The 22,863-nt window shown below is 42.6% G+C and overlaps 1 protein-coding gene across 1 annotated transcript in view; it reads right to left on the reverse strand.

Moving 5' to 3' along the window:
* Positions 1-22,863, reverse strand: part of FRY (FRY microtubule binding protein) — a 398,333-nt gene that overhangs the window by 95,209 nt on the left and 280,261 nt on the right. Inside the window, exons 41-45 of the mRNA XM_045016361.1 lie at positions 22,657-22,807; positions 21,497-21,600; positions 12,467-12,652; positions 3,844-4,042; positions 641-762 (exon numbers count right to left, since the gene is read on the reverse strand). Coding sequence (XP_044872296.1) covers positions 641-762; positions 3,844-4,042; positions 12,467-12,652; positions 21,497-21,600; positions 22,657-22,807 — 762 coding nt within the window. The remainder of the gene's footprint in view (positions 1-640; positions 763-3,843; positions 4,043-12,466; positions 12,653-21,496; positions 21,601-22,656; positions 22,808-22,863) is intronic.

Raw genomic sequence — 22,863 nt, forward strand, 5'->3', positions numbered from 1 at the left:
GTGCATGCTAAAACCATCTCTGATGCTATTTTTCTAGCAAGTACATAATATGATATATGTCCTACATAGGACACACAATGCTTCAGCGTATGGATCTAATGAAAAAAAGATCACAGGATAAAAGTTTACTGTGGGCTAAATAAACTAAAGAAGAATATATACTTTTCACTGATCAAATGGAGCAATCTGTAGCAATCTCTTCAGGAATATAATAAAATGAAATGACAAGAGCATTAAAAGAATATGATCTTTAACTTCCTACAAAAAGAAACAAAGTTATTTAAAATTAATTTGAAAGTATTTATCTGCACTAAACATATTTGAATCCAATTAAAGTCACATAGTGTAATCAGGTTATATGAAAAGAATAACTTGAAACAAATTACAAAAACAAAATTGCTTTAAAACTTTTAACCCTACGGCAAGAAAGAAGATGTCTTGAACAAAGAAAAAATAATCATTATGAAATTATTACTTTTACAAAACAGAGGGCACTGTTGCACAAGCAAGCTCCTGTAGCAGCCATTCAGGAGCAAAGAAACTGGCATTAAAAGGCAAGTTCTCTAAGCAAACACTAGGGACTTGTCCACTAGACAGGGGTTTTAACTAAGGTACAATCATGGAAAAAAAGTTTCAGTACCTGACTTGGAATCTTTAAATACGGACACAACATGTCTCAGAAAATTAGTAAGTTGATCAGCACTCTTTGTATTCTGGTTCTTGGGTGTGATATCTTCATGGCACCAGAGTGGACCAAATGCCCTTAAAGAGAAGAAAAATGTAGCACAATGTGTAAGTATTTCTTTGAAGCAGTTGAAACAAATGTAAGTAATTTAAAAAACGATTATACTGTACATTCAAAAAGAGACAAGCAGAACAATTTGCTGGAAAACGTGATTGAACATAAATCTATGAACAATACAACTACTACTACACTTCAACTTTACAAAGATTTCCAATTCAAAATGTACTACTGGCATAACATTATAAATGACTGATCATTTCAGGGAGCTGCTCTACTTTCCATTTTCTAAATGTAAGGCCATCTTTTACACTGGGGAATTTTACAAAAAATAAAATAAAATAAACAAAACCCCACTGGTGCTACCTACCACTATGGGAACCATAGTATAGACAATGCTCAGGTAGCTTCTAGTGTTTTTAGTACTGCTGAAAAGAGATTAAAAAAAAAGGTTTATCCACAAGAACCTGGTCTACATTAAGGCTCCTACTGGTGATAAAAATAGTGGGCATTTTTTTGAGTAAATTTCTTAGTGTAGAGAAGGCTTAGTGGTGCTAATCTTGATGGCTACAACTCTTGCTGAAGGCCTACTCAGCATGAAACAAATGAGTTGTCAAACTGACAGATGGAGACACAGAGATTGATGAAAGCTCAAACTTGCTATCTTGTTTTATGTTTAGCTTGTAAACTCCTTGGTGAAGGGACCATCTTTTTTGTTCTGTCTATGTCCAGCACTTAATATGTAGGGATCCTGGTCTATGACTGGGGTCCCTATGCATACCATAATGCAAATAAATAAGAAGTATCAAAATAAGGAATAATTTTCAGTTTAAAATCACATTTACTATTGAGTACATAACTTGATTTAATCAGACGTTTGATTGGTAAAGTTCAATTTATATTACAACTTGAAGAAAATCTTATTACATGACATAATTACACAACATTACTTAATGCATCTACTGTATCAAGTTGAACAATGCTCTGTATCAAACACAAATAAAACAAAAAATGTAGCGTAATGGTTGCAAATAATTTGGGTAATGGGAATTTGCAAGAATTTTTAATGCAAATCTAGGATTTCACGCTTTTGTCCTGATGCAGGCAAAATTTCCATTAAAGTCAATAGGAGTTTTGCATAAATCAGGACTTCAAGATTTTACCATTAAGCCTGGCCTACACAAAGTTTTTATACTAGTACAGCTATTTTGGTTAGGGATGTGATTTATTACCAAAAAAAGTGGTACAGCCCCGAGTGTGATATACATGAGTAAGCTATACCTGTATAAGTATGCAGTGTTATTGTAACTATGTCGGTCCCAGGATATTAGAGATACAAGGTGGGTGAGGTAATATATTTTATTGGACTAACTTCTGTCAGGAGAGAAACAAGCTTTCGAGCTTACACAGAGCTCTTCCTCAGGTCTCTGAAGATATTACCTCACCCACCTTGTCTCTCTAAACACCAGTATAAACGCATTTACAACAGTGTAACTGTATCCACCCTAGGGAAGTTGTACTGTTTTAAATATTCTGGTATGATAATAATGGTACAGCTTTTATGTGTAGACAAGGCCCTTAGGTATGGTGAGTGTTTTGCAAAAGTAGACTTCTCAAGTGTGCCTAGGGCAACTATAGTGTCCAACTCTGGGCCAATCACCTTCTGTGCAAACAGGGGTATGTGTTAATGCTGCAAGAACAGTGTTAACTTGGGCTGTATTCTGGTTAGCCCAGGAGGTTGTGAACTAACCCCACCCAGCTGCTCCTACAAACTTGTGCCAGGGACATGATTAATCCCCAGGAGGAGGAGTATGTAGGGAATTGAAGGACTGCCAAGTAAAAATTCATAAACAGCCTCTGACCCAGCCTTGCAATGCTCCCTCTGTAGCTCCAGTCATACCGGATCTGCATAGTGTGGACATTAAAGAATTCAAAAGATGTTGCTAACATTGTCCCTAAGGTCTTACTCCTGGCTGCAACCCCTTGGCTGTAAATTTCTTAGCAACACATGGCCTGAATTTAATTAATTGGATGCACAGTACATGGTGTGTGGCTGAACAGGATTTTTGTTCTTATTCTTCTTGCCTATCTCCTGACTTCTCAAGGTTAAAAAAAGTCAGTGGAATTGTCAACAACTAAGCATGGAAAAGAAAAATAGGTTGAAAGAGAGAACTTGCCTGATATTGAAAAGACAACTGTCTGTGCTAGATTTGTTACTTATTCAAAATGCTAAGTGCAAATATCAAAAAGCCAGAGGACTAATACACCAAAAAGCCTTTGATTATGCTGTAATGAACGGGATGTTTTCCATGGTGAAATACTGATTAACTGTGATTAGACTTTCCAAAACTATTTCCTTTAAAAATAATCAGGTAAGATGTGAGAAAGAAACATCATTTCAAATATAAGTTCACCAAGTAGACAGTAACATTATCAGTTTAGAAAATTAACAAGGTAACATAAAATGAGTTTTAAAACCTAACAAAATCACATATTACACTGGATCTTGCCAGTTTATAATGATTACATGTCACTTAAATCCTTTAAGCACTTAATACCAGCTCTTCTTTTGCTGTCAGTTAAGAACTACACTTCTGGATGGAAAAATAAAATGCAGAGTCACTCCGTAGCTGCTCTTCAGCTGCCTAGACTTAGGCTTCCAGACACTTTGCCGGGGCAGTGTAAAGGGGTCTTAATGTAAATGAGAATCAGGCCCTAAATTTTTCAACAGAACAAGCCTAAGATGTGCCAGCCCCATTCAGTAATTAAAGCTAGGCTCACTGTGGCCCCCTCACAACTGCTGTCTCCTTTACAGCAATAAAATTGTCCTATTTCATGAGTTCTGTCATCAGCATAATATTATGGAATACTGAACAATTTATTCCGGTCAGGCAGCATTTTTTGTAGTGTTCCTGACACTGTAATGCTTTTAAATACATCTTCACATTTACAAGTAATAGAAGAAAAATAGGAGTTGATTATTACTGTATGTTCACCTCATACATTTTCATCTGTGTCCTTTTAGATAGATAGATAATTTTACAGAAGACATGAACCTTTTTCAAGTGTAACCCACAGTAACCTCTCCTTATCTTGATTACCTGGTAGTCAGAAATTCAATTAATTTGTTTGCCTTTTCATCTGTTTCAGCAGCTGTGTCCATGTCCTCCACCTCTTGGGTAATCTGTGGGAGATTTCCACTGCTGCCTCCTAGACTGATACTTGAGGAGGTAGAGCTGGAGCTTAAACCAGAATCTGGCACTGGTGATGACTGGTACTCCCGCAGAAAGTCAAAACCACCTGGAAGCAGCAGAGGAGAAGATAAAGATGGAATGCACCAGTTACGTCAGCATTTCAGATGAAAGAATAGGATAAACACCTCTTTTAAACAGTAAGCTGTTGAAAACTTTCACTTGGAAGCAGAAAATATAAGCAAAATGCAAAAACCTATAGCAAGAGTGAAAAACTGGTGACCTTACACTCTCAAATCTTCAGAATGCAATAAAAAATTACTAATTCAAAAGTCAAAAAACTTCTGCACTATAGGTATCGTATCTGTAAAATAAATGTTTCACAGGTTACATTCAGAAGTAACATCTTTTTGTAAACTGTATTACATTTAAATAATGTTAAAATATGTCTACAATCAGGCTAAACCTAGGCAAAAGTCTAACTAATTAATCCAGGCTGGTCTGATGTTGAATAAGGTTTGCAAGAAATGTAAGACGGGATCTTAAGTTCATAACACAAGAGTGAAGTAGGTGATATTATCCTCATTCATCCTCATTTAACCCTCCTTTGTCCTGCGACAGCAGAGGTGTTAACTGCCTACTTCACCTGGAATGGTCTCTCACAACATCTTAAATCCCTGTGCTAAACAGTTTGCTCCACCTTGTGTTTAGCTCTGACACTCTGAGGGCTTGTCTACACTGGCAATTTATGGCACTGCAACTTTCTTGCTTTAGCGTTGCCAGTGTAGACTAGCCCTGAGTGCTTTTCCCAGATCTGAAGAAGAGCTCTCTGTAAGCTCTGAAAGTTTGTCTTGTTCACTAACAGACGGTCAAATGAAAGGTATTACCTCATTCACCTTGTCTCTCAGAGAGTCAGTTTCAGAGATCAAATTAGAAGCCAGGTGTCTTCATTTCAGATTCTATGTTCTAGCTCAGGGGTTGGCAACCGATGGCACGCATGCCAAACATGGCACGCGAGCCGATTTTGAGCGGCACGCAGCTGCCTGCCGTGGTCCCAGCCCCCAGCCCCACGCAGCCCCCCTGCCCACCGCTCTCCCCTGCGGAGGCAGGAGGCAGAAGCTTGGTTCTGCGGCAGCCAAGATTCTCCCTCCCCCTCTTCTTCCCCCAGTGTGATGCTTTCCTGCCCTGCCCCTCTCTGTCCTTGCGCCAATCAGCTGATGGCCCTAGCAAGGGGGAGGGGGAAGCACGGCAGAGTGCACACAGCTCCATAGAGGAGACAGCGAGAGGTAGGGACGGGGCCTTGGGGAAGGGGGTGGAACAGGGCATGAGCCACTCAGGGCAGGGGGCTGGAAGCACCCCTATGGGCTGAGCACCCCAGCCCTCTGCCCTGACCCGCCCCACACACTCAACATTCTGCCCTGCACGCCCCATACCCCCAGCCCTGACCCCCCCCCCCACACTCAGCATTCTGTCCTGCACCCCCATACCCCCAGCCCTCTGCCCTGACCGCCCCCCACACACTCAGCATTCTGCCCTGCACCCCCATACCCCCAGCCCTCTGCCCTGACCCCCCCACACACTCATCATTCTGCCCTGCACACTCCATACACCCCAGCCCTCTTCCCTGACCCCTCCACACACTCAGCCTTCTGCCGTGCAGCCCCCATACCCCCAGCCCTCTGCCCTGACCCTTGAACCCACACACATACACACACACAGCCTTCTGCCATGCACCCCCCACACCCTCCAGACCTCTGCCCTCAACCCCCCCACCCCATCACACCGAGCCCTCTGCCCTGTACCCCCAAAGCCCCATCCCTCTGCCCTGATCCCCCCCACACACTCAGCCTTCTGCCCTGCACCCCCTACACCCCCAGGCCCTCTGCCCTGAACCCCCCCACCCCAACACATACCCAGCCTTCTGCCCTGCATCCCCACAGCCCCATCCCTCTGCCCTGAACCCCCCACACACACCCAGCCCTCTGCCCTGACCCTTGACCCCCCACACACCCAGCCTTCTGCCCTACACCCCACACACCCCAGCCCTCTGCCCTGATCCCTGAACCACCCCCACCCCAGCCTTCTGCCCTGAGCCCCCTCCCCCAGCCCTCTGCCCTGACCCCTGAAACCCCCTCCCCCCGGTCTGGGGTCCCGGCCCCAGGCCCTGCTCAGCCTGCTGCCGGCCTAGGTGAACAGAACCCCAGCGAGCTGATCAGGCTGGTGGCATAAGATCCTCATTTTAATTTCATTTTAAATGACGCTTCTTAAACATTTTGAAAACCTTGTTTACTTTACATACAATAGTTTAGTTATATAATATAGACTTATAGAAAGAGACCTTCTAAAAACGTTAAAATGTATTACCGGCACACGAAACCTTAAATTAGAGTGAATAAATGAAGACTCGGCACACCGCTTCTGAAAGGTTGCCGACCCCTGTTCTAGGTACTGAACGATGTAGCATACTGACTGTATCTGAATTGCTTTCCTCATCCAAACAGCAACTCCTCAACATTAGCTGATTAAAAAACATTTTAACTCAAAAGGGAGTTCTACTCAGTTCACCATGGCCACAAAAGAGGCCTTGACATGGGATATCAAAGGTGGGAAATCCCATGTGAATCTTAGGGGAAAATGAAAATGTAATTTAAATTTAATAGTTTATTGTATAGGTTCAACAGTTTGTGAACATACAACAGAAAGAAGGATTTTCACACAGTTTGGGAAGGAAATATGTTCTTCACTGCTGTTGAAGGTAAATAATGGGCATATACATCATCTGATTTAATATTTTTGTCATTATTTAATTATGATAAAATTTTGCAATGAAATATCTGAAACATTTAAGTGGAATAAATAATCCTGAATTATGCAAAAAATGTTGTTTACCAGTACTATCAGCATTCTCCTAAAGGTCTCTGATAAAAAAATGAAAGCCATCAATCTTCATTTGTTCTGGCCATGCACCAAATCAACTGATTGAAGGTCAAAAGATTAAAGTTCTAAAGTAATTTTCTTTAAGCTTCTACTGCTCATGAAGTTGTGCACTATTAAAAATTCATAAGTAGGGTTAAAAACAACCTTAATTTTAATAAAAACAATTTTTGAGTGAGAATTTGAATCTATGTTATTGCTCTTTCTTAAAAAAAAATCATGTCCGTGATCTTTTTAAACTGTGTGATTGTTTCCCTTCAAAGTATTGAATAAGAATCCATGGACTGTGTGTCCAGGACAGAGGGCAGCATGGCCTTTGTATCGTTATGCTGCACTGCATATTCAATAGATTATTTTCTGCCTCCTTTCCCCTCATGTCTATTTTTATTTTAGGCAAAAAATCCTATAGTGATTAGTGACAGATAAACTTCAATAGGTTCCGATAAGTATCCAAATTATGGAGACAAAGTACCTGAAGCTTGTCCAAAAACTTGCAGAGCTTTGTTTCTCTTTTCCATGGTAGCATTCTCTGAAATGCTTCCAGTTCCACGCGCAGAGCCAGTTAGACAGGCAGAACTGCAGGGTCTCAATGCGTGGATGAAACGATGGTGTAGGGAGGAGGGGTTTAGATTTATTAGGAGCTGGGGAAACTTTTGGGAAAGGGGGAGTCTATACAGGAAGGATGGGCTCCACCTAAACCAAAATGGAACCAGATTGCTGGCATTTAAAATTAAAAAGGTCATAGAGCAGTTTTTAAACTAAGGGCTGGAGGAAAGCTGACAGATGTGGAGGAGCACGTGGTTCTGAGGGAGGATCCGCTGCTTAGGGGAGGATCTATAAATGGATATTGCCTATGTCCTAATAAGGAGGAGAGGCTGGAAGATGATAAAATACAGGTAGAATCTGATGAGAAACAGTCAAAAGAAAAAAAATCCCATTCAATTACATCATGTAATGGCAGACAGCTAAAAAATGACAAGTTTTTAAAGTGCTTATATACCAATGCTAGAAGTCTAAATAATAAGATGGGCAAACTAGAGTGCCTCATATTAAATGAGGATATTGATATAACAGGCATCACAGAAACTTGGTGGAATGAGGATAATTAATGGGACACAGTAATACCAGGGTACAAAATATATCAGAAGGACAGAACAGGTCGTGCTGATAGGGAAATTGCACTATATGTGAAAGAAAGCATAGAATCACATGAAGTAAAAATTTTAAATGAACCAAATTGTACCACAGAATCTCTATGGATAGTAAATCCATGCTTGAATAATAATATGGCAGTAGGGATATACTACCGACTACCTGACCAGGATGGTGATACTGACTGTGAAATGCTCAGAGAGATTAGAGAGGCTATTAAAATAAAAAAAACCTCAATAATAATGGGGGATTTCAACTATCCCCACATTGACTGGGTGCATATCACCTCAGGAAGGGATGAAGAGATAAGGTTTCTTGACACCTTAAATGAGTGCTTCTTGGAGCAGCTAATCCTGGAACCCACAAGAGGAGAGGCAATTCTTGATTTAGTCCTAAGTGGAGGACAGGATCAGATTCAAGAGGTGAATATAGCCGGACCGCTTGGTAATAGTTACCATAATATAATTAAATTTAATATCCCTGTGGTAGGGAAAACACCACAGCAGCCCAACACAGAAGCATTTAATTTCAGAAAGGGGAACTACACAAAAATGAGGAGGTTAGTTAAACAGAAATTAAAAAGTACAGCGCCAAAAGTAAAATCCCTGAAAGCTTCATGAAAACTTTTTAAGACACCACAATAGAGGCTCAACTTAAATGTATACCCCAAATTAAAAATCACAGAAAGAGAACCTAAAAAGAGCCACTATGGCTAAACAACAAAATAAAAGAAACAGTGAGAAGCAAAAAAGGCATCCTTTAAAAAGTAGAAGTTAAATCTTAATGAGAAGAATAGAAAGGAGCATAAACTCGGACAAATGAAGTGTGGAAATATAATTAGGAAGGCCAAAAAAGATCTTGCAGATTTTGAACTGCTAGCCAAAGGCTCAAAAAGTAATAGCATTTTTTTAAAAGTACATCAGAAGCAGAAATCCTGCTAAACAACCAATGGGGCCACTGGATGATTGAGATGCTAAAGGAGCAGTCAAAGACAATAAAGCCATTGCAGAGAAAATAAATGAATTCTTTACATCAGTCTTCATGGTTGAGGATGTGAGGCAGATTCCCAAATCTGAGCCATCTTTTTAGGTGACAAATCTGAGGAACTGTCCAGGATTGAGGTGTCATTAGAGGAGGTTTTGGAACAAATTGATAAACTAAACAGTAGTAAGTTACCAGGACCAGATGGACCAAGAGTTCTGAAGGAACTCAAATGTGAAATTGCAGGACTACTAACTGTCGTCTATAACCTATCATTTAAATCAGCTTCTGTATCAAATGAATGGAGGATAGCTAACGTGACACCAATTTTTAAAAAGGGCTCCAGAGGTGACCCCAGCAATTACAGGCTGGTAAACCTGACTTCAGTACTGGGCAAACTGGTTGAAACTATAGTAAAGAACAAAATTGTCAGACACATAGATGAACATAATTTGTTGGGGAAGAGTCAACATGGTTTTTGGAAAGGGAAATCATGCCTCACCAATCTACAAGAATTCTTTGAGGGGGTCAACAAACATCGGGACAAGGTGGATCCAGTGGATACAGTGTATTTAGATTTTCAGAAAGCCTTTGACAAGGTCCCTCACCAAAGGCTCTTAAGCAAAGTAAGCAGTCATGGGGTAAAAGGGAAGGTCCTCTGAGGGATCAGTAACTGGTTAAAAGATTGGAAACGGGGTAGGAATAAATGGTCAGTTTTCAGAATGGAGAGTGTTAAATAGTGGTGTCCCCCAGGGGACTGTACTGGGACCAGTACTATTCAACATATTCATAAATAATCTGGAAAAGGGGGTAAACACTTAGATGGCAAAATCTGCAGATGATACAAAAGTATTCATGATAGTTAAGTCCCAAGCAGACTGTAAAGAGCTACAAAAGAATCTCACAAAACTGGGTGACTGGGCAACAAAATGGCAGATGAAATTCAATGTTGATAAATGCAAAGTAATGCACATTTGAAAACATAATCCCAACTATACATATAAAATGATGGGGTCTAAATTAGCTGTTACCACTCAAGAAAGAGATCTTGGAGTCATTGTGGATAGTTCCCTGAAAACATCCACTCAATGTGCAGTGGCAGTCAAAAAAGCGAACAGAATGTTCGGAATCATTAAGAAAGGGATAGCTAATAAAACAGAAAATATCATATTGCCTATATATAAATCCATGGTACACCCACATCTTGAATACTGTGTGCAGATATTGTCGCCCCATCTCAAAAAAGATATATTGGACTTGGAAAAGGTTCAGAAAAGGGCAACAAAAATGATTAGGGGTATGGAACCGCTGCCGTATGAGGAGAGATTAATAAGACTGGGACAGTTCATCTTGGAAAAGAGATGACTAAGGGGGGGATACGATTGAGGTCTATAAAATCATGACTCGTGTGAAGAAAGTAAATAAAGAAGTGTTATTTACTCCTTCTCATAACACAAGAACCAGGGGCCACCAAATTAAATTAATAGGCAGCAGGTTTAAAACAAACAAGAGGAAGTATTTTTTCACATAACTCAAAGTCAACCTGTGGAACTCCTTGCCAGAGGATGTGGTGAAGGCCAAAAAAGAACTAGTTAAATTCATGGAGGATTGGTCCATCAATGGCTATTAACCAGGATGGGCAGGGATGGTGTCACTAGCCACTGTTTGCCAGAAGCTGGGAATGGGCAACAGGGGATGGATCACTTGATGATTATCTGTTTTGTTCATTCCTTTTGGGGCACCTGGCATTGGCCACTGATGGAAAACAGGATACTGGGCTAGATGGACCTTTGGTCTGACCCAGTATGGCCATTCTTATGTTTTCACCCATCCTTGCTTACTAGAATTATGGAAGCTAACATCTGTACCCAAAGAAAGATTCAGTCCAGTCTATTCCCAAAGAAAGACTGCTCCTCAAAATGAATTTTCTAGTCTCCTGCCCAGTCAAATTTTAAATATACCAAACAAGGAGGTTTCTACCATTTCCCATGGGAGACTATTACACAGCCTAGTGCATCTCACATTGAATAAGTTTTTTGCTATTCAGCTCCAAGATTCCCTTTCTTAATTTTATCTCTTTCACCACCCTAAATAATACTTCTCCATCCTCGTTGTTTACCTTTCAAATACATGTATTCTTATCTCCCAGCTTTATTGTTGTTTGGCCAAGTTATAAATATTTATCACTTTTAATATTTTTTCTCATAAATCAATCTCTCCATTTTCCGGGCTGATATTCTTTGAACTAGCCCCCAGATCTGTTACTACCTTTTTGGTAACAACGTGCCCAGAACTAATTTTGCTATTTTACTAAAGCCAGAAGTGACACTTAGGCCAAGATCATTCCTCTTTGATTCTCCCTTCTTTCTATCACAATCATATTTTTCTCTTTTTTCTTTGACTGTATTCAGCCTTCTTCCTGAACTCCAATCTTATCTACACAATTCTAAACAGGCGCTGTGACTCCCTCAGCTCCCAACTGGCTCCTTATATTTAGAAACACGTAACAACCGTCTAAAATCTGTCCAGCTACTTTCATAAAGCTTTGCCCCCACCCAACCCCATCAAAGTCCTTGAATTTGCAAAAATTAGCAGAGCAGCCAGCCTAGCAGAGATTGGCAAACCTGCTGAAACTAGAAATGGATTTCAGCCAAGAGAGGAAGTGTGTTCATGGTCAGTAAGAGATAGGTGGTGTTGGAGAGAATACTTCATATTGGAGCGCTACTGAATTGAAGGAAAGGTTTAATTGGAACTTTGAGATGGATATATCATTCCTAACCATGTTAATTCCTTTGCTTTTCTTGTGCTGCAATCATATATTATTTATTTAGGTTAAAGTTCCATTTCTAAGAGAGTTCTGTGTCTCAGAGTGTTATGGCTTGTCTATACAGTGGGGTAATGCACATTATGAGGGTGTGATTTCTAACATTTTGTACATTAATAGGTCCATATAGATCCAGCTGGTGTGCACAAAAGGTTTCCTAGTGCGCTTTAATGCACTTTGCGCACTGTTTCGAACAGTGCTATGTTAAAGCAAACTGGGAAACCTTTAGTGCACCCCAACAGGATCTACACAGACCAATTAATACACAGCATGTTAATATACTTTAGAAATCACATGTACATAGGGCAGATTGCCACACCGTGTAGACAAGCCCTTAGAAAGTTACAGGTATGCAAAACTGGCACATTCATTTCTAAAATGATATTATAAATTTTTCCTTATGGCAAGGGGCTTTTCCTACTCTGATAGTAAGTCATCATTTAGTAATCTGTGGTGCATTTCCAAAGTAGTTCACAGGGAGTTAAGATCAATGGTTGCTGTACAGATTTCCCATTTTGATCATTCAGCCTATAGTACATCAAAAATATAACACTACAGTATATCAGGAAAGAAACCCTTATGCTCCAATATTTTAAACTTTTAAAATATAGTGTAGTTTCTCTTCCAAGTGTACTTGATTACCTGTATACAGGAATTCAGGTAGATAGGCTGGTTGGACTGTCAGAGTCTTGGTTTCATTCATCTCCCTGGTCTGAAGAAGCACTGAGGCAATGGCTTGAAAATGGCTGTTGCAAGACAATGCAATCAAAAGATGAAGCAGTAGCTTTTTACTGTGTTCAAAGACCTCAGGACGGTAATGGTCAAGACCTGAAGGAAAGAGTTACAGCAATCACTGAGTATGAAGTGATTATAAACAAGTTTAAATTCCAGAAATAGCAAAGATTCCAAGGCAGTTCATGGCAACAGTACAGAACAAACAGAAGATACAGCACTTCAGGACACAGTTCCCACAGTTTTTTCTTTAAATATTTGTGTGAATTTAGTACTTGAGAAAGGCGCCAGACCAAAGTCCTCTCTATATCTACTGAGACAGTACATCATGAGCTGTAGCAGTGCCCAGACCTTAAGATGGGGGGACCACCTCCAGAGATGAGAGTAGTCCATTGTCCATGTACATTGAGGACTTAGGCCTGGTTTACACTATGAGTTTAGGTCGAATTTAGCAGCGTTAAATCAAATTAACCCTGCACCCATCCACACAACTAAGCCATTTACTTTGACATAAAGAGCTCTTAAAATCGATAGTGCACCATTCTGACCACTCTGGACTGCAATCTGAACTCGGATGCACTGGCCAGGTAGACAGGAAAAGCCCCACGAACTTTTGAATTTCATTTCCTGTTTGCCCAGAATGGAGAGCTGATCAGCACAAGTGACTATGCAGAGCTCATTAGCACAGGTAACCATGCAGTCCGAGAATCGAAAAAGAGCTCCAGCATGGACCGTGCGGGAGGTACTGCATCTGATCGCTGTATGGGGAGACAATTCCATGCTAGCAGAACTACGATCCAAAAGACGAAATGCCAAAACATTTGAAAAAATCTCCAAGGGCATGATGGAGAGAGGTCACAATAGGGACTCACTACAGTGCCATGTGAAAGTTAAGGAGCTCAGACAAGCATACCAGAAAGCCAAAGAAGCAAACGGACTCTCCGGGGCAGAGCCACAGACATGTCGCTTCTACGCTGAGCTGCATGAAATTCTAGGGGGGGCTGCCACCACTACCCCACCCCTGACCGTGGATTCTGAGGAGGGGGTAGTCTCAGCCATGCCTGAGGATTTTGCGGATGGGGAAGATGAGGAGGAGGACGAGGACGAGCTTGCGGAGAGCACACAGCACTCCGTTCTCCCCAACAGTCAGGATCTTTTTCTCAGCCTGACTGAAATAGCCTCCCAACCCTCCCAAGGAGGTATCCCGGACCATAAAGCTGTAGAAGGGACCTCTGGTGAGTGTACCTTTGTAAATATAAAATATGGTTTAAAAGCAACCGTTTTTTAATGATTAATTTGCCCTGAGGACTTGGGATGCATTCGCGGCCAGTACAGCTACTGGAAAAGTCTGTTAACGTGTCTGGGGATGGAGTGGAAATCCTCCAGGGACATCTCCATGAAGCTCTCCTGGAGGTACTCCAAAAGCCTTTGCAGAAGGTTTCTGGGGAGAGCAGCCTTATTCCGTCCTCCGTGGTAGGACACTTTACCACACCATGCTACTAGCAAGTAATCTGGTATCATTGCATGACAAAGCGTGGCAGTGTATGGTCCCGGTGTTTGCTGGCATTCAAGCAACATCTGTTCTTTATCTCACTGTGTTATCCTTGGGAGAGTGATATCGTTCATGTTAACCTGGTTGAAATACATGAATTTACTTAAGGGGACATTCAGAGGTGGCCGTTCCTACTGGGCTGTTTGCCTGTGGCTGAAAAGAAATCCTCCCTGAAGTTAGCCAAGCGGTGGTGGTGGTGGTGAGGGGACATCGGCACTGAGCTGTTCGCGTTTGGCTAGCAGGGATCTTCCCTGATACCAGCCACGTGGTGGGGGGAAGGGTAAAGTGATCATCCCAGAGAATTGGATGGGGGGTTAGTTTGATTTCTGCTGCTGCATGTTAACACAAAAACTGCAGCACTCAATGGGCTTTGCTTGGTATGGGAAAGGAGGGCGCTGCTTTTATGAAGGTTGCAGAAGCCGAAGGACAATGGCTTACCATGGCCGCATGCAAGCTAAATTCTGTTGCCCGGCCCTGCGTCTGTGATCTGTAACACCAAAGCAGCAGGCACTCAATATTAAGATGGAAAATGCGACCTTGTACCAAAATCACATGTGCTATGTAATGTGAATAGTGTTGTTCACTGTGAAAGAGTATACCCATTGTTCTGTAAAATGTATCTTTTAAAATACTTCTCTCCCTTTTTTCCCTCCCACAGCTGCAAATTTTTCAAGCCTCCCTCCTTCGTCCCAAAGGCTATCTCAGATAAGGCTGCAAAAAAACGCACACGAGATGAAATGTTCTCTGAGATCATGCAGTCAACCCGCAATGAAAGAGCTCATCTGAATGAGTGGAAGGACACAGTATCACAGTACAGGAAAGTGCCAATGAACGTGAGGACAGGAGGGACGAACATGAGGACAGGAGGGATGCTCGAGATGAGAGGTGGTCGCAGGAAGATCAGAGGAGGCAGGATGCAATGCTGGGCTACTGTGGGATCAAACGGACATGCTCCGGCATCTGGTGGAGCTTCAGGAACGGCAGCAGGATCACAGAGTGCCGCTGCAGCCCCTGTTTAACCACCCTCCCCTGCTCCCAAGTTCCATAGCCTCCTCACCCCGATGCCCAAAAACACGGGGGAGGGGAGCGGGGAGAGGCTCCATGTACCCTGCCACTCCATCCCAGTGGACAGCCGAAGCAACAGAAGGCTGTCATTCAACAAGTTTCGAAGTGGCTTTTTCCTTACTTCATCCCCTCCTCCCAAACCCTACCTTGTCAGTTCTCTCCCTATTTTTATAATCAATTAATAGAGAATACATGGTTTTTAAACAATAGCGACTTTATTTCCTTTGCAAGCAAGCTGTGATCGAAGGGGAGAGGGTGGGTGGCTTACAGGGAATGAGTCAAGGGGGCGGGTTTTCATCAAGGAAAACAAACAGAACTGTCACACCGTAGCCTGGCCAGTCAAACTTTTCAAAGCTTCTCTGATGCACAGCGCTTCCTGGTGTGCTCTTCTAATCGCCCTGGTGTCTGGCTGTGCGTAATCAGCAGCCAGGTGATTTGCCTCAACCTCCCACCCCACCATAAACATCTCCCCCTTACTCTCACAGAGATTGTGGAGCACACAGCAGCAATAACAATGGGAATATTGGTTTGGCTGAGGTCTGAGCGAGTCAGTAAAGTGCACCAGCGACCCTTTAAACGTACAAATGCACATTCTACCACCATTCTGCACTTGCTCAGCCTATAGTTGAACAGCTGCTGACTACTGTCCAGGCTGCCTGTGTATGGCTTCATGAGCTATGGCATTAAGGGGTAGGCTGGGTCCCCAAGGATAACTATAGGCATGTCAACATCCCCAAAAGTTATTTTCTGGTCTGGGAAGTAAATCCCTTGCTGCAGCTGTTTAAACAGACTAGTGTTCCTGAAGACACGAGTGTCATGTTCCCGGCCATCCCACGTTGATGTTGGTGAAACGTCTCTTGTGATCTACCAGTGCTTGCAGCACCATTGAAAAGTACCCCTTGCGGTTTATGTACTGGCTGCCCTGGTGGTCTGGTGCCAAGATAGGGATATGGGTTCCATCTATCGCCCCACCATAGTTAGGGAATCCCATTGCAGCAAAGCCATCTACTATGACCTATACATTTCCCAGAGTCACTACCTTTGGTAGCAGCAGCTCAGTGATTGCTTCGGCGACTTTCATCACAGCAGCCCCCACAGTAGATTTTCCCACTCCAAATCGATTCCCGACCGACCGGTAGCTTTCTGGCATTGCAAGCTTCCACAGGGCTATCGCCACTCGCTTCTCAACTGTGAGGGCTGCTCTCATCTTGGTATTCTTGCACTTCAGGGCAGGGGAAAGCAAGTCACAAAGTTCCATGAAAGTGCCCTTACGCATGCGAAAGTTTCGCAGCCACTGGGAATCATCCCACACCTGCAACACTATGCGGTCCCACCAGTCTGTGCTTGTTTCCCGGGCCCAGAATCAGCGTTCCATGGCATGAACCTGCCCCATTAACACCATGATCTCCAAAGCTCCGGGGCCCGCGGTTTGAGAGAATTCTGTGTCCATGTCCTCATCACTCTCATCGCCATGCTGCCGTCGCCTCCTCCTCGCCTGGTTTTCCAGGTTCTGGTTCAGCATAAACTACACGATAATGCGCGAGGTGTTTACAATGTTCATGACTGCTGCGCTGAAAAAAGGCGCAAAATGATTGTCTGCCGTTGCTCTGACGGAGGGAGGGGTGACTGATGACATAGCTTACAGGGAATTAAAATCCACAAAGGCGGAGGCTTTGCATCAAGGAGAAACACAAACAACTGTCACCCAGAATGGCCCCCTCAAGGACTGAACTCAAAAGCCTGGGTTTAGCAGGTTGTTTATTTCATGGAGGGAGGGAGGAAGCAAATGAAAACAAAACAAATCTGGTCTATTTCTTGTTTTGATCCACTCCATCTATCTTTTACATCTTAGGCTGGCAGCAGACAGAGCAATATGACTGCTAGCCATTGTCATCTCCTGGCTGCTCGGCAGAAGATGCTGCATTATGACTGTTAGCCCTCATCATCTCCTGGGTGCTCAGCAGAAAATGGGAAATGACCTGGCTGAGTCACTCCCATCTCTGTATGATGACGATGGCTTTCAGTCCTAATGCACCATCTGCTGCCAAAAGGCAATGAGCTGCTGCTGTGTAGCCATGCAGTCCCACGTCTGCCAGCACCCAGGAGACTTACGGTGATGGTCAGCTGTGCGGGCTGCATGCTTGCTGTGGTATGGTGTCTGCACAGGTAACCCAGGAAAAAAGGCGCGAAACGGTTGTCTGCCGTTGCTTTCACGGAGGGAGGGAGAGAGAGGGGGGCCTGACGACATGTACCCAGAACCACCCGCGACAATGTTTTTTGCCCCATCAGGCACTGGGATCTCAACCCAGAATTCCAATGGGCGGTGGAGACTGCGGGAACTATGGGATAGCTATGGAATAGCTACCCACAGTGCAACGCTCTGGAAGTCGACGCTAGCCTCGGTACTATGGACGCACACCACCGAATTAATGTGCTTACTGTGGCCACATGCACTCGACTTTATACAATCTGTTGCCAAAAATTTAATTCTGTAAAATTGGAGTAATCCCATAGTGTAGACATACCCTGAGACTCCCTAGTAAGATTGCCAGGTTGACAATTAGTCCTGGGTTTTGAGATGTTGTGAAGGGGTGCAGTAGCTTTTGGTCACTAATAGCCTGAGCTGGATTTGAACTAAGGGTATAGAGATGAAAGGATCATGAGCTATAAACATAAATGATTCAGGTTTGTATAAAATGTATTGCTTCACTGTGACAAAGCATTTTTTTTTCATTTATCATCTTAGTTCTGGTTCAACACCTTTTGAGACGGTTGCATGAGAGATCAAACTCAGAACAACAGAGCTGGCTGTCTCCTCAGCTCCTTCCTTGTCTGAATCTCCTCTTCCCTGGCAGCCTGCCTTTTTAGTCCCCCCACACGGCTACGTCGTGTTATGTGTCTCTGGTGCACACTTGCCAGTCTGCTCTTTGACAGGCCTGCAAAACTGTAGCAGATATTCATATGCCAGTTAGCCAGCAGTTCTTTTGACTCCTGGGGACCATCCTTTTAGAACCTTGTGATCCTCTGGTTCATCCACCTACCAATATGCTAGGACCCTCCTCCAGCCTCTCCAGCCTTACTTCTATTCCCTATTCCACTACTCTTGGTCTCTTACTTGCTCCCTCTCTTTCTCCCTTTCTTTCCAGCTGCCAAGAATTAATATCTCCACCCACCCATCAAGATATTCAGGAATGCAAGATATATAGATGCAATTTGCTGTTCTGAACTTGCTTGGTTTAGTAGTGCCTGAAAGCCACTGCCATTTGACAGCTCTTTGGTAGCTATATGAAATGAATTGGTGGGCACAGTCCTACTCCATCACCACAATTTGCACCAGTTGGTAACCTTCAGAGTTAAGGAGAGAGGCCAAGGACTGAATGGGCATGGAAACGGAGCTTTCCTCTCACCCCTTAGGTGGAACATCTAGAGCAGGGGTCGGCAACCTCTGGCATGCGGCTCGCCAAGGAAAGCCCCTGGCGGGCCGGGGCAGTTTGTTTACCTGCTGCGTCTGCAGGTTCGGCTGATTGCAGCTCCCACTGGCCGTGGTTCGCCGTTCCAGGCCAATGGGAGTGGCGGGAAGCTGAGGCCAGCACATCCCTTGGCCCACGCTGCTTCCTGCAGCCCCCATTGGCCTGGGATGGCAAACCACGGCCAGTGGGAGCCGCGATCGGCCAAACCTGCCGACACGGCAGATAAACAAACTGGCCCGGCCTGCTAGGGTGCTTACCTGACGAGCCGCGTGCCAAAGGTTGCCGATCACTGATCTAGAGCAATACTGGGCTGTTTTACAGTGCTGCTGTGTGGTTAAAAACAGAGGATTTCCGTAACTGGTGCCGTCAATCCAACATCTTATACAAGGACTCAATTAACAGAAAATCTTTTTAACCCCTTCATTATCAATATTACAGACCATTCTGTCCTTTACCTATGTTTCTACAGTAGATTCCCTTCACTTAAATATTTTCCTATTCCTTCCAATATGTGAAAAGGTACATGCTCAGTTTAACTGCCAAAATATCTCTAGTTTCTTTCTCAATGATATCCCTCATACACTCCTTCCCATGTGCATTCTCACATTCCAGCATGACATGATTACTTTCATATGCAAGTCGCAGTCACACCTCTGGCTAACACATTTAGTACTACTTCCCTACACCCTCACAAGGGGAATCTATAGAGATGTAATGAAACTAAACCATAATAAAAGTGAAGCTTTAATGTTAATTTAAATGTGAGTCATTATGAAATACTGTGATGTTAAGATATTACTTGACAAAAAAGGTAAAGAAATTTTGATAAATGCATTTGTAATATCAGAAATCTATTTCTGCAAATATCTACTTGCATTGCTCAGTGATGGCTAGTATACACTGACTGTCTCTCAACCAAAATTAAAAGGCTAGAGTCTTTCATCTTGCTTGATATTGTTTTTATTCCTATTCTCAAGTCCCTTCACTGATTCATTGACTCAAATTGAGTTTTATTACTAAGAAATTTCTAACTAAAAAGGCCCATCTGTTTTTCAGAACTGCTACAACTATAATTTGTCAGATGTTCAATTGGTTCACCAGTTGCTGGCTATTTGTTTTGTCCACACAAGACTGATGTTACAGAGTTTTTTTCTTTTCAGCAACTTTTCACTATATCTGGGGAGTCAGCTCCCAACTGAGTGTGAAAAGCTGAATCCATTTTTGTTTTTAAGCCTACATTTTGATGCTGCCTATAATATATTTTAAGACTGTCTTTGTAAATTGCTCGGGAATATTTTATATAATATTCTATGAAAATCACCATATGTTGCACAGACATTCATGGTAGTCTCGGCATCTAAGGGCATGGATACACTTGCAGATGTACAGTGCTTTCAGTTAAACCAGCCTTCGTAGAGTGCAGTAGGGATAGCACTGCAATTTGTCCACACTGACAGCTTCACATGCACTGGCATGGCCACATTTGCGGCACTTGCAGCAGCATTGGGAGTGGTGCATTATAGGCAGCTATCCCAACATGCAAGTGACTGCAATGTGCTTTTAAAATGGGAGGGGTGGGGTGGAGTGTGACAGGGAGTGTGTTGTGTGTATGTGTGGGGAGAGAGAGTGGGGTTTTGGGGGGCTGAGAGCATGTCAGCATGCTGTCTTGTAAGTTCAGACAGCAGCAGATCTCCCCCTTCTGCATGCAGGCTATCAGAAACAGAGCTTTGAAAGTGCATTTACGCATTCCTACAGGAGTTCAAAACAATGACAAGAGTGGCCACTTGACTTACGGGGATTATGGGATGTTTCTGGAGGCCGATCAGAGTGCAGTAACGCAACATTTAATTCACACTGACACCCATGCATTGTAGCCAAGGCACAGCAAACGTTATTCCTCTCGCCGAGGTGGAGTACCAGCAGTGCTGTAGCTGCGGAGTCAGAGTGCTCTACATGCCTTGCCAGTGTGGACGGGTAGTGAGCTAGTGTGCCAGGGGCTCCTTTATTGCACTGTATACTGCAAGTGTAGCCAAGCCCAGAGAGAGAGGAGAGGAAAGTGGCATGAATGGTAATTTTACCATGACATCCATTTTATTAAAGAGGTATTGTATCCTTTTAAATCTAGATAGCCCTCTAATGACTCTGATTTCTCTTTCTGGATTTTTTCTGCATGTTGTTAGTGCTTGTGAAAGGTACCAGAGTGACCACAATGGAGCTAGAAGTAGTTGCCTTGGTCCATAGACATAGGTAGATAATGGGTAGTGACACTTCCCCCATTGTTCTACAAATGTGCTATAATCTTCTAGCTCAGCCTCCATGGCTATTCAATCCTTGCTGTCTGTGCTGAGACTACCAATAAGGGTGGAAATTAGTTGCAATTATGGTGATGGGGTTTGGAATGTGGACATTGATCCACTGAGAACTGGACTGAGACCACCACTTATTATGAATTCATTCCATATGTCTAGCTATTCTAATGACCTACAGAAAGTATGCATCAACCACATGAATTGGATAATGCCTATACACTTCCTAATTACTCTAGTATGCTCAACATTTCTGCTTCTGCGAACCCTGAAATGATGAACTAATAAAGTAAAGTGGGGGAAAAAAAGCCACAAAAAATTCAGAGTATTGCGAGGTGTGATAAAGAATGCTGCAGCCACAACATTCCAGCTGATCAATTTTAGTTTCATGAACTGATGTAACAAAATATGAATGATGGTCGTAAACATAGCTATGGAGGGAAAGGCAAAGACAAAATATATTTAAAATAATGCTAACTCCACAGCTTCAGTTTGACTAATGGTTTGGAGTATACCCATGTTTTAATTCCTGTTGTATTGGTCTTACCTAAGAAAAGAGCATGAAGTAATAAAGGGAGGTGAAGGGCCCAATCTTCTCTCACACTGTGATCCACTACCATCTCAGTCATGAAAATAACAGCAATATTGCACCTAATAAATGAAATCACAATGTCAATTTAAAAACTTTTTCTGGGAGCTGGACAACAGTAATATGCTATGCAATCACATGAGAATTGGTAAGACATGGGTTAATGCACTAGCCTTTCAGCTCTGGGGAATGACATTCAAACCGTGACTTGGATCCCAAGTGAAACTAGTTTGATGGTCTTATCCTAGTTTCCCTTCTTGCTTCCATTACTAATCCATCATACAGTTTGGTACAGTTCATCATGATGGCCATTCAGCACTCAAAAGAGGCCCTGGACTAGAATGTAGCAGGTTTGATACATGGGAACTGAGGCCCACTGGCAGAGGCAGACAGCCTGCACACTGGCTGGCTCTGCTAGTCACTGCTAACGCTTACTAGGTCCTGAGTTTCTACACCCAAACCATTATTTAAAGAAGTAGCAATACTAAAACCAACATTAATACCGATAAAAGAAGTGATAAATTATTAAGACAGTCACAGAAGTGCTATTGACCAGCTTTTGCCATAAATTATCATAGTACATGGGACGTATAGCAAGAAAAATGAATTGATACAAAGCTATACTGGAGGAGTCAAAAAATCCTCAGCATTTTCCAAAATTAAGCTTCCTTTGAATGTTATTAATGTAAAAAAGATATCACAATACCTAAAGTTACTGTACTTAGCTGTTAAGCACCATAATTGAAAATAATATTATTAATGTCAATATAGATTATGTAAAAGAGGAGTTCTAGCATATGTATAGCATAATTAGAATAGCACAAAAAAGTGCTACAAATAACAGTCCGTTAGGTTTGGGAAAGACAATGTTCAGCTTCTGTGAATCAGGTATCGTTGCTTTAATCCAATTCCTATCAGTACATTTGATCTCATGCAAAATAAACAAGCTACAGTTTTAACAAGGCATTAGAATTGCAGGGCCTTTTGATTTAACACTGAAATGTTGGGAAGCAGTAAAATGTATGTGTGTGATTTTTCTTAAGTGCTGGGTAATGGAGTCATTCAATTATTGTTGACCAATTTTCTAATTAGCGGAGACTTATTTCAGTATTGCTCACCTATGAAGGGGTCCCCGTGGTGTGACAGTTTCTGGGAGGTAGTCAACAAGTGGTGCCCAGCATCCTCCATTGTAAGGCATTGGCAAGGGTTGTGGCTGTTTGGTCTCCACAATATTCAACAGCCAGCTAGTATATGGAGAAACAGGATCATCTGCATGGTAAAATATTAAAACATGCTTTAGTCTGTAATGACTTAAAAACCAAATA

Source organism: Mauremys mutica, chromosome 1 (assembly GCF_020497125.1).
Source record: "Mauremys mutica isolate MM-2020 ecotype Southern chromosome 1, ASM2049712v1, whole genome shotgun sequence".
NCBI classification, from domain to species: Eukaryota; Metazoa; Chordata; order Testudines; family Geoemydidae; genus Mauremys; species Mauremys mutica.